The following is a 13,062-nucleotide window of genomic DNA, read 5'->3' as shown; positions in this document are numbered from 1 at the left end:
GCAGCGGTTTAGTCTTTAGATAAATGTTAAGAAAGCTTCATTCCTCCTTTCTTACTCCCCTCCGCTTCTTATACCTCAACTAGGAGCAATGCTAATGCTCCCAAAGATTCCAAGTCCCTCCAAACACGTGTAAGAACAAGCAGATTTTCGCTTGTGTCGTAATACAGTGGATTATCAATACTAGTTTTGAAAGTGCATTTTGAGGAGTAAATATATATTGACGCGTATGTTTACGTGAAACATGCTACCTGAAAAAAAAAAATTTGAAGCTTCTGGGGCGCTGACGATCAGTGCGCCCGCACCAACGCAAATCACGCACGGGCAATTCCAGGAGTGCGTGAGGATGACGAGGTTGACGGCTAGATGGAACCTAACTTCTATATATACAGAGAGCTTAGTTGGCAGCAAACGCGACTTTGTTTAGAGTAACGTTTGCAGCAGGCATGTTCTTCGAGTTTATCGTGGACGAGACAGGCAAGTAATGGCCACGAACGTGGTATTTAACAGACCCGCTGGAAAATGCTCTGTGCCGAATTTTACAGTGTGTCCTCTATCCGGTTCACTTGCTTTACGTACACATTTAAGTTATATTTATGTCAAACTAAGCCCTTCTTGGTCACGGGCTGCCTTTATTTCTGTCGGCTTCTCCATTGTTTCTTGTTCTGACACAAAATGAACACTAAATAGAAAAAAGGAAGATTTGAGCTGTGTTAGCAAATTACCCTTCCTCAATAACGAAAAATCGCCGTTACGGTGACAGGCTTCGTATGCCTGAAAACATGAAGTCTGCGCGGCCTAGCTAAATTTTTTTTTATCGGCAGAAATGAACATTTTGTTTCTAAAGAGTCGAAGATTAAAGAGGAAGTTTCAAGAATTATCACTGAACCAAAAACACTGAAATGTGAAAGAATGCCCGAGGGTTCCCGCCAAATTAAAAAAAGAGATGATACGTTGAGCATCATTTATTCTTTTAATAATGAGCCTGCTATACCACGATATCAACAATGTTAAAGTTCTTCAAGACTAATTCATCAGTCTAAACTGATTCAGTGTTTTTCTTTAGTGACCCTTGAGGTTCCTATGCTTATCGAGTAGAATCGTTGGCTTACATTGACGGCACTTCTCTCTCTTGTGGAACTGGGGTTGTGCCAGGCTTCTTACCAACAAGAGAGCGACTCCCAAATACGTTGGGCTTAGCACCATGACTGCGAGCACAGTGAAGGAGACGGTGTCAGTACTATTATTTCTTTTTACTGCCATTATTGGACGTACAATATTTCCGTCAGCACAGGAAACAGCAGCAACGCAGCTTCATCGTTGCCTGAACTTAGTTAAGAGAACGCTGGCCTAAAATGGGCGCCGCTTACAGTGTTATTCGGAAAACACAACTTGGAGGAACACTTTAAAGGTATGGGAATCAAACTACAATGTATGCTCATTCTAATTCGACAGTAAAGATCGCTGTGACAGGTGCTAAAAGTTTGGTAAAGCAGTGGTACCAAATGAAATATACTATCTTCATGACTAGTAGACGTTATTAGTAGTGGGAAATTATAGATACCGTACCTTCTCGAAAAGAGCACCTGCAGCAGCATGCAACATTATAATGAAAAAGTTATGTGCAGTGCTACATACCACAAGAAGGACGGAATAAGCGATAGCACACAGGCGCGAAGCACTTTTGCAATATAATGTTTTTTTTTAGACCCTGATACGCTTCGAATAGGGCGGTAACACACGTAACACGTTGCGGACAAATGACAGACAAAAGCTAAAACCAACTTTTTCTTGACCTTTTGGTGGAAATTATTTTTATTGCACTATCTCGCTTCCTTTTGCATAGCCTGAAAGAGTTACAGCCTAATAAAAATCTTGACAAAAGACATGAATCTTGAAGCAAGTGTTCCTACAGACTGCGGTCGGTTTTTACGCGGGTTCAGTTGTTCTGGAGTTAGGATAAACTGTGCTTTTGTAAAGTGAAAACGTAGCGAAAGATTTTGCCGTGCTTTAGGAATATTTACACTATGCTGTCACTTGAGCAGCAACGTACCGCTCATACATGAAGCACGTTTAGCACTTGGACGCAACGAGGCTGCATTATGTGCATGATACTTGGAAAGCAAAACGTTTTGTTGGGGTAGTTGGTGCATTACTGAAGTACTCGTCCGTGTCTCTTCCTGTGTCGTCTGTTTGGCGCTATAGTACTTCACTTGGAAAGCAATTACCCGCCGCGGTTGCTCAGTGGCTATGGTGTTAGGCTGCTGAGCACGAGGTCGCGGGATCGAATCCCGGCCACGGCGGCCGCATTTCGATGGGGGCGAAATGCGAAAACACGCTTGTACTTAAATTTAGGTGCACGTTAAAGAACCCCAGGTGGTCGAAATTTCCGGAGTCCTCCACTACGGCGTGCCTCATAATCAGAAATTGGTTTTGGCACGTAAAACCCCATAATCTAATTTTTTTTGGAAAGCAATTCAATTTCTGCAAAGCAACCCCAGAGACGCCTTAGGTTTCAATTCGTCAAGTAAAGTGTTCCGCTCTTCCGCCAATGGTATTCACTCGGGCGTCATGTTTTATATCACCATGCGCGTGGCACAGAGCGAACACGTTGGTGAGGACACTAGATTTTCAAGAGAGGGGCGTTTCGCCACCTTCTGAAGTTTTTAATGCGATAGCAAATATATGGGCTCTCCAGGCGCATTTCTGCCGTAGGCGTCGTCGTGAGGTTCCTCGTAAAGTCCACGTGCGATACGATCGGCGCCGCGCGCCGTATGCTGTATGTGCGAGTGAAAGGTTGCGAGGGTAAGGCGGCGATCATGGCTCAACTCGAGCACGCAACGATGGAAAGCGGGGAGGAAGCGCACTGCCTTCCGTCGCGCGTTGGGCTTCGGAGGAATTGGAGGGAGGAAGCGCATTCTACTGCGGGCGGCCCGCGCACCCGGCAGGACCGCTGTTTCTTGTAAGCCATCCGCTACCGGTACAGTCGGCGTTGCGCTGTGTTTTCAAGGCGTCGGTGTCGTTGATGCGAGCGGCTGCACGAACGTCAATTCGCTCTGGGATGCGGCCGCGTTTCCGCACTGTAGCGTTTTGACAGCGAGTTTCCGCGGTCATCGAGTGAGATGTGTTCATGTTTTATTGTGCGTGCGTGGCACCATGCTTGTTAATTTAGTTATATTCGCGAAGAACTTCCTGTGGCTATGAACGGAAACCTACGCAGGCAAAGCGCACACAAGTGATAATGCTTATGAAAAGAGTCCCGCGTTTTATTCCACGTTAGCTTAGGCTGGGAAAGAGATAATATAAGCGCCTTATCAGCAAAAGTTAAATAAGACAGTACACACACCGCTAAGTGTAAAGGTTTGCTTATCTTGCGGCTTTTCGCTTCTGCGTCTGGGAAAACGCGAAACCGCCGCACATGAAAGCTGCGTCGATTCAGCGTCTGTTCCGAGCAAGCAAAAGCACTGTCAGACGCTGCCGGGCTACTTCGCGCGGTAACAAATGTGCAGTGGCCACACGCCCGTAGCTTTCCCCTCATAGCCCCAGAATGTTGTACGTGAGTATAGTGTGCCTATGCTTACAAGTTCATACGGCTGATAGAACTGCTATCCTTATTTCGTATAGCTGTCTACTAATTTGCTGTCGCAATTGATGCTTCGCCTTTCGGGCGAGTCTGCGATCTTTTTTAGGGACACAGCCCTATTCAAAGAATGGTAAAGCTTAGGAAATAATGCTACACGTTACTAATAGCGTAATGCACTTGACAACATCATCAAATATGGAGTGAACTGTCTGCTGTGAAAAACTCGTTATTCATTTACATGTTTATTCCAACGCGCTGAAAGCAGACACTCGGTCGGAGGAATTGCCGGTATGCACTTTTGGCATAACTTGTGAGCAGTAGTGCCAGATAAACGCAAATATTACATGATGATAATGTTTTCACCTTAGCTGTCCTAAATAAAAACACTGCATGCGATTACACGGGGCATATGTTGTCATTAAAGAGAAATGGATGCTTTGCTTCAGTTTTGATGCACGTAGCCTAGTTAGGCCCCTTTTTTATATCTAAGAGGCAGCTTTCGCGTAGGATTTTGCACGCGTGCTGCTAGATGGCGCAGCGTGTCCAGAGGAGAGGTTGGATTTGGAGCAGCCGCCTTTTACTGACAATTTTGTGTGGGAGGGGTGCAACAGCATGACTGGGTCATGGAAAGGTGGAGGTGCAGGCACACTAATTAGGCGAGGCACGAAGTAGAAAAGAGTAAGTGCGACATCTAAGGAGCATTTATGGATTAGCGGCTCATGGGAAGGCAATACGACGTGGCTTGGAGCAGCTTACCTGTGGACAGGCAGTGATAGCAGAGATAAAAATAAACAATTGATTGAATGCATAAGAAGCGATATTAACGAGTTCAAACAACCGGACCATGTAGTATTAGTAGGATATCCGAATGCGCACATGGAAGATTTAGACGGATATTGTTATTGCAGCGGTTCTCTAGTGCTGGATCTGTACGATGAACAGAACCTTATATTAGTTCACCGGGATAATGAGTATCTTGCACAGGTAACGTGGTAGTACTGAAACAGGCAGTCATCTATTGACTACGCATTAGTCTCTGAAACGGTCTACGAACGACTACACCAAATGACGATAGACGAACATGGGAAAACGGCCTGGGTAGTGATAATAAACATTTATCTTTAACATTTGGGCGAGATACTAATGCAAAGTACGAATCAGTGCCATTAGAATTTCTAAAAATGAATGTATAGCAAATAACATAAGTTGAAAAAACGTAGCGAAGAAAGTGGAGACTTTTCCTACAACATTCTTGGAATATGAACAACTGGTAAACGTTATGCAGCGAGATATAACACAGATCGGGCAAAAGAATTGTTGAATTGGAAATGGAAAAACATGTAATTGGTGGAACAAGGAAATATAGGAAGCTATAGAAGAGCGTAGGCAGGCGTCTAGGGACCATCTGGAAGCCAAAAAGTTGCTATTACACAAAGAAGAGGTGCTCCTTAAATGGAACAAATACAGAAAAAAGAAAATGGTGTTGCGTGAACTTGAGCAAGAAACAACTAAATGCACAACTGGACGTCGGGTGCAGAACATTCACAAAAAAGGCAAAAGTGCACCGTAAAATTCTGGAACCATGTAGGAGCACTTGGAGCTTCAGCTAAAGATTCGCAAGCGATAAGGGATGAAGACGGTAACACCTTTGAAAGGAGACGATGCGCTGAGGTACATCACAGATGATACTAAGGATAACTTCGGCACAAAAGAAAGCCTAGTTCAGGCTCAAACAGATCCAGCAATAAGAGAGAAATCTCAGACATGAAATTTAGCATAGGAAAAGTTTACTAGAAAATTTCAAGGCCGCAGTACGCAGTCTGATTCCCATGCAGTTAAAGACAACATAAGTCCAAAGAAGAAGGCACTGCTGACGAACGCCGTAGAGAAAGTGATTAGAACAAAGAAAATTCCGGTTGGATGGCATGCAAGCAAGATGAACTTCATCTAAAAAGGAAAAGGTGATAAGGATAAGACGAGCTCGTACAGGCTAGTGACCGTAACGTCGGCGACATGATATATAGAATGGCAATGCAAGCCACAAAATTTGAACTGTGGAAGTGGGTGTGGTATGGTATGGTATGGTATCGTAATTATCTACGGTGAGAAAATACAGAATGGGTTTGGGCAGGGCAGATGTAAAGGATAATATATTTCTATGAACTCAGCGCAAAAGAGATTTCTGTGGCTCAGAATCGACCTTTATGGATGGCATTAATGGATATCAAAGGAGCCTACGACAACGTAGACAAGGCACTGATATGAGATATTCTCAAGCAAGAAGGCATGAATGATGATTTCGTGGAGCTGTTGAGGGACGTATATAGAGACAACCGAGTACAAATTGTATGGCAAGGCTCAAAATGTAATGAAGTTGTGGAAATTCACTAAGGGCTGAAGCAAGTATGTCTTCTGTCTCCATTATTGTTCACGCTTTATGTTAAGTACATAGAACGGCGACTGGAAAGTCGTGAATTAGGGTTTGATTTAACTTAAATGCGGAATGGACAAATGGTACAACAGAAGGTCCCAGGGCTGATGTATGCGAACGGAATAATGTTACTAGCGATCAATGCAAGATATTTAAAGACACTTGCGAATATGTGTGACAACGCAGCGACAAGTCTAGACCTTATGTATGGCTCAGAGAAATCGGGAACTATGATATTTAATGAAGAGACGAGTAATTACGTAGCATCAATTTAACAGCAAATCACACCCATTGTCAAGCAATATGAATATACATCGGCGTACACATAAACGAAGGAAAGAATTATTCAGTCCCTCAGGAAATAATGTTACAATAAAGGAGAAGCGGAATGCAGCAATATTGAAACATAAGCACCTTGGGGCCACAATAAACGTGACATGGTGCATGGGATCTGGAAAGAAGTAATGATCCCAGTGGTAACGTTCACAAATGCCATTCTGTATTTAAATGGGATGTCTTGTCGGGGTGGGAAGCTAGCCAAAGATTGGTGGGCCGAATGGCTTTGGGAGTCCACGATAAATGAGGTGGTGCAGGGTGACGCGGATTGGAATCCTTTTGAATTCAGAGAAGTGCAGATCAAAATTAGTGTTGAAGGTTGACTCAGGAACATAAAGGAAAATAAATGGGCAGCTAAACTGCTCATGTATCTGTACCTGAAAAGCGTGGAAACAGAATGGAGGAAGAGGTAACGAAAGTTAGCAACCAAGTACAGCATAATTGAAAGTATATGTAGAGAACCAGCAGTCACCAGAAAGAAAATGAGAGAAACGGAGAATTGGATGCAGAAATAGATCGAAAAAAGACTGTGGGCATTTATATGAAAGAGGTGACATAAATACGAAGGCAACACATCTAAAATAACACAACGAGCTCTAACTATTTGAGGCTCGCGCTCGTTACCTAAGGATAAAAACTTACCGGAGCAAATATTCGCAACTAGATGAGGCACGTCCGGAAACCACTCAATCCGGAAACCGGAAACACTCAGCATATCCTCGAGTAATGCGAAGGGGATTCACTCAGTGACCCTCGTAGGTAACGTAGACGTTCTAGAAGAGTTTAGATTTAATACAGACAAAAGCATCAACCGGTCAACATTCAAGATAAGCAAGAGACGTTTTGAGTATTGGTGTGAAAAAAAACAGTGAAGGGATCGGTACGACCAGATCCGTTACACCATAGGTAGTGGTACAAGGTAGTTAAGTTTAGAGGGAGAAAAATAATTAAGGAGTTCTACAGAAAAGTGCTAGAATAAAAATAATGTATAACATGCTTGATAAATTCGTGCAGGGGACTATTTGTCACCACTTCGTTTAATAGGGATTGCCAAGTAAATCATCATCATCATCAATCAATCAAGCGCCAGAGAGGTGACCAGCTACAGCACGTGGCCATTACATGGTGCGTTTCGGAGGACTAGCGTGTGTCGCTACACATTGCTTGGATAGCAATGGCATTAACGTAGAGAGTCGTTGTGAGATTAGTTCTGCTGGAATATTTTATAGCATATAATTAACCGCTACACGATGGGTCCGCTTCACATATACATGTATTATATTATGTGGATTAAATATGCATATTTTTTGTATCTGGCAAATGGCACTCTCACGGGATACACAAGGTGGAGCACTGACATGCATTCGAGCATGCCTTGCTGGCTGAAATATGACCGCCGATGACATGGGGTACTTGATGGGCAATGAATCCGGTGTATACAAAAACAATATTTTACACATTATATATAAAAGAGTATTTTACGAAGCATTTGTATGTGAGTTTACGAGCATAGTTTTCAGCTATGCTAAATATGTTTGTCAATATAATGTGTAGCCACAAATTGCACAGTGCGTTTGTGTTGAGTGTAGTCACCATTTGCTCTGGTAACGACAGTAAATATCACGAAGTAGAAATTTAATAAGCACGAATTCAAACCAAGAGAGAAAACTAGGCAGAAGTCCACACAAAGATGGAACTTTCAAGTGGTCAACAGTTTTGGTGAGCGGTTAAACAGTTGAGCAGACGAGAACAGTTCATATACACAAACTAAACATTGTTTATCACTAATAAACAATAGTACTGCATGGTAAAGAATAATTGACACACATTGACATTTTCAAAATGTTTTCAATATTTTGTTGGTTGTTTAGCCAGCAAAATTTTGCAGATGGACGTATGTGTTCCGTAACCACAATGTCGGCGAATAACTTTAAATAAAAAAAGGAAAAATTAGCTGTAGCGAAGGGCTTGGCATGCTGCTTCAAGTAAAATGGTAAGGAATGAAAGAGAGTGCAAGATGAACAAAGCACGCACACAAGCTCTAACACTTATACGCGGGGTAACTAGTCCGAAAGTTATCTACGTAGTCTCATTGAGGCCTCCCCCCAGCAAGTGCTGCAGGGGGCCGAAGCTGCTTGCTCGGTGGGGATAGCTGCTTGCAGCTAATATTCGTAAGCAGCTATCCACGTAGACTGACGCATGAATGTAACAAATATTAAGATTACGAAACATTTGAAGTCAACCTATTCGCTGTGCATTACTGGAAACAGATTCAGTTTCCTGGATACCCAGAAGGCCAAATTGTCGGCATCTCTGTCATCATCGACATATTTCAATGTTTAGCACCTCAGTTGTTATCTTTAGGACTTCAACGGGGAGAAAGGGGCACATTTATGGATACAGCAATGTATGCCTTCAAAATATGTGCATCCAAGTAGCAATATTTATTTAGGAATGTACCGTCTCGTTTGTATCGAAAGCTTCTCGTTTAGTATATCCTATGGTGATAATTAAAGCTCGTTTCTGACCGGGGTCACTAAACCATAATTTACAAGCCTCAAACATTTCCAACTATTTATTACATCCTGGTCTGGACAGCCGTCCGGAAACAGGTGTGTATGAGCAAGAGATAAAAGCAATAGCAAAGGACACGAGGACATACGTTTGTGCGCAGTCTTTGGCGTCACAAAGCGAGTGCTTGCAGCTCAAAAACGACTCCTTCGTAAGCACATGAAGCGTTGTCCGAAGTCTTTCTTCATGCTAAGTGTAAAAACATGATAATCACGTTAATAAATTACGTTATTTGCACGCCTGTTATGTTCCTCAAGTGTCTGCAAGACACCGATGTCGTTACTATTTCTAAGTGCGTCACGGTGAGGTTCCCTATAATTTCGGCAATAACCATCGCCGCACTTTACACAGTATGTGCGAGTGAAGGCGTGTCACGGGAGCCAACGATTGTGGCTCAAACAGGGGGGTGGAAACTCCGTATACCTCCCTTGGGACACTCGGTCCCATGCCGATAGGCGGCCGTAGTGCCGCTTCCACCACTGGCGGTTGCCGGATATCCAAGTGGAACTAATCCTAAACAAAACAATGTCGCCATGGCTTCACTGATGATGTGAGAGGGAGAGGGGGCGCTGTCGAGAGGACGAGGCTTGCCCCGAAAGCCGCGAAGCCCTCCTTTCCCACTTCGCATGCAAGCGGGCTGTGTTCGTGCTTTCTTGTAGGTGCGCTTGCCGCGTGGGGACATCGGCCAAAATGCGGAGCAAAACCCGCTGAAGGGTACCGTGCTTACGAAGTGCTTTTAAAGTCGAAGGTTATTTTGCCTCTTCGACTTTCCCACTGCTGCTGCTGCTGCTGCGGTGGCTTGTGCTGTCAAACACACTGCGTTGCGGGGGGGGGGGGGGGGGGGAGGTGGCATAGAGTGCTCATACATGACAGGAGCGAGTCAGAGAGGAAAGGGGATGCTAGAAACTTGTTTTCACCCCACCATGTCGAATGTGCACCATGCCCTCTGGAACTCCCTGGCCGTCACCACATTAGCCTCTTGACAGCTGTAATTATCCATCACCCTCCTCAGAAGCATTGCAGAAACTGCAGCGCTTGTCACGTGCGAATCTGGAGTGGCCCTAGCTAGAACTATAGGAAGGAGGCAGGAGAAGAGGCAGTTCCCATACAAGGGAGGGTGAGGGATGTGATGTGAGAAGGCAAAGAAACCCTACTTCTACGCGATGGCGGTTGCGGGGAAAATGGATAAGCTGAAGTTCAAAGTACGGTGCATTACGTTCCTGCTATTTCCGAAAAATAAACACCATGCAAATATGTCAAGCGGATAAATTACGCAGGGCGTGCAGCAGCAGAGCCGCATTACTTAACGCTCATTCACACCAGCGACTGACAGTGGTCGTGCGACCAGTCGCAAATGGTCGCAAACGGTCGCCTTCATTAAAAAGCGACCATTTTGGGCCAGTCGCTCTCTGCGCGATTTTTCAGTTGCGCGACCGTGGTCGCAAAACTGATAAACCAATCAGCGGCGCACCGGAAGTGATCTTTCATGTGTCTACATCCGGCCTCCTCTCGCGTCGCGTTCAAATTCCGCGTAGATTCCGAGAGTTCTCGCTGAGAACGATAATCTCCGGGATTGCGACTTGCGGGTCGCGCTCAGCCGGGCTTGCCGGTGTGAACATCAGCCGCCTTCGTCTCGCTTTTTGATTGCGAGTCGCAAATGGTCGCGCGACCTCCTCAAGTCGCCGGTGTGACTGAGCCCTTAAAGTGCACCGCAGGATCCAGGGGACACTGCGGAAGCGGTTGAACGTCAAATCGACACTTCCCTGCCCGCCGCGTTAGCTTTGCGGATATGGCATTACTAGAGGCCGTGGATTTCATCCCAACCGCGGCAGCTGCATTTCCACGGGGGCGAAATAAAAAAGTTCGCGCACTTTTATTTAGGGACACGTTAAAGAGCACCAAGGTGCCAAAATTAATCTGGAGTGCCCCCCTACGGCCTGCTTCATAATCCCATTAGGGTTTTGGCGCTTGCAGTTCCATAATGCAAGTTTAATGCTTGTGCAACGATGCGAGGTGCGATGTGAGGAATGAGAATGCTCAGCCCCATCAAAGGTTATGAATTATGGCGCACAACAACGCCTCAAACAAACACCTCTCCATTTGTGTTTTGTGTACTACTCAAACAGCAGTGGTGCACGCAAGGTAACGTTTAACATAAACTGACCACTCTTGTGTTGGACAAAACGTTGAAGAAGTAAGCTTTAGTCGTCAACCTCACCGCTAATTATGATCCATCAAAGCATCCAGAGCGGAAAGCTTCGCTTACATCGATTCACACAGTGCGTGGGATCTGGGATCTGCATAATTTTTTTTCTGCCGCGTTCACCTTGGAAGCTTCTATTCATCTTTTAAAGCACTAGGGCAGCGCTCGAGCACACCGTCGTGCAGTTAACCGTCATTAACTACCGATATTCACAGGTAATATACTACATTTCGTCATTTCGTGAAAGTAGTTGCGTTGAAATTCCTAACTTGTGGTCAAGTTTATGGTTGCAGTTCAACTAGTCCATAGATATAGTTGGGATAGCATAAAGAAAATAACTTTCTGCATCATCAATAGTTAATATTGTTCGCGTGTTGGGAAGTGGATCAACTAAAGCTGACCGCTTTCTCAGTCAGCCAAAACTCAACACAAGGTGGAACGCTTTTGTTCTTATTCACACATTCCGTACTAGAAAAAGACTGACCTGCACACAACGCGAAAGCGTCAGTCTTGAGATGCTATTTTCATTCACAACTGAAATTCGCACATAACGAGCGAACATATATTCCAGAAGACCCAAACCAATGCGAAAGTTAACCTTGACGGGCTGGTTACACGGAACTCGACTATCACGTATGTTATGATGGCGACACATTTTGTGGCTTACAGAAAGAAGGTAGAGTACAATTCATGTATTTCATTGACAGTATGAGAAGTAAAGACCCACAGAATTTAAACTGGCTACATGTATCTGCATGAACAGGAAGAAGCCTATAATTGCTCTCAGTATTTGAACTACATGCCGCATGAGGGAGCATATTTCTGTAGCACTTACAAGCGTATATAATCTGCCTGTCCTCATACTTTGCGTCATAATCATAGCTACAGAAAAGCACGACGTGTATTAGTGCACTATTTTGACACAACAGCAATGCATGGAACTGACCATTCACAAAAAAAAAAGCTTAATAGCACTCTTCCTCGCAAGCGGTATTACCAGTCCGCACTTAATTAGCTTTAAATACTCTATACTTGATTACTGGTATTATTAAATACATTTTTTCCTGAAAAATAAATAACACTGTTCCTCGTCCACTACACAGGTGCTGAAAAACTGGCACAGACGGAAGCTGTACCTAAAGCGAGGTAACGGAGCATATGATACAGTCTGCGCTCCAAAATTCACATAAAGTAGAGAGCTTCAAACTTCTTCAGCACGATATCTTTGTAATGGTGCATCAAAACACAACAAGAAATTACGTGCGTGCATCGCTTTTCAGTCATTCCTCTTGAAATTTGATAAAATATCACGGCTGTCCTTTTTCTTTGGTTTTGGTTGTATGTGTGGACAAGGTAAAGAGTGCGCAAAATGTATAGCCCGACAAACACGCACTCAAGCCTTTCAGTACAAGTATTTCACGGACAGCATGCAGATGGGCAGCCATCATTACAAATGAGTGGAGCGACACTGCTCTTATGTCAGTCCACTCAGGCTTGCACAGAACTGGTTTACTCATGCAAAATGAATACCTGCTCAGAGAATAAAGTGAGATACTTGTGCTTACCAAGTGTTGTCAACAAACCTGAAGAACTTCGCTGAACTGGAATTCCCGGTCTTAGAACACCACACAGCCGCGCAACACATGTGATGCCTCGCTTAGCCATCTTCGTCTAATGCTTGTTTGACCCGGTTCCCCGCGTCTTCCGTTCGTTGCACGCCTGATCCAGCTTCTCTGTCTTATCTTTCCCATCTTCATACTTGGGACGACAACCGAAGCAGATGACGAAGTGTGATCCGACTTTTTATATCGCTGAGCAAGTGGCAAGGGTGAGCGGAGGTAAGCTCGACGGGACGCACGAAGACCACCACTTCCCGCGCTTCGCGTGATTTCGAATTCACGAAAGGAGAAATAAAAATAAAGAAATTAGGGTGTCCGACAA

General features: G+C 44.4%; 1 protein-coding gene across 5 annotated transcripts in view; it reads right to left on the bottom strand.

Annotated features, from left to right (window-relative positions):
* The window catches only part of LOC135917896 (uncharacterized), a 29,660-nt gene extending 16,838 nt beyond the window's left edge, over nt 1-12,822 (bottom strand). Inside the window, exons 1-3 of one of the 5 annotated variants that reach the window (XM_070526971.1) lie at nt 12,687-12,822; nt 6,990-7,120; nt 1,110-1,205 (exon numbers count right to left, since the gene is read on the bottom strand). In XM_070526971.1, coding sequence (XP_070383072.1) covers nt 1,110-1,205; nt 6,990-7,062 — 169 coding nt within the window. In that variant the 5' untranslated portion in view covers nt 7,063-7,120; nt 12,687-12,822. Of the gene's footprint in view, nt 1-1,109; nt 1,206-1,566; nt 1,753-6,989; nt 7,121-12,686 lie in introns of those variants that run through there. The other 4 variants (XM_070526970.1, XM_065451513.2, XM_070526973.1 and 1 more) reach the window with 4 other exon arrangements.
* Nucleotides 12,823-13,062: the final 240 nt, after the last annotated feature.

The sequence above is a fragment of the Dermacentor albipictus genome, chromosome 10 (assembly GCF_038994185.2).
Source record: "Dermacentor albipictus isolate Rhodes 1998 colony chromosome 10, USDA_Dalb.pri_finalv2, whole genome shotgun sequence".
NCBI classification, from domain to species: domain Eukaryota; kingdom Metazoa; phylum Arthropoda; class Arachnida; order Ixodida; family Ixodidae; genus Dermacentor; species Dermacentor albipictus.
Note: the sequence above shows the minus strand (reverse complement) of the source record. Positions and strands in the feature narration are given on the sequence as shown.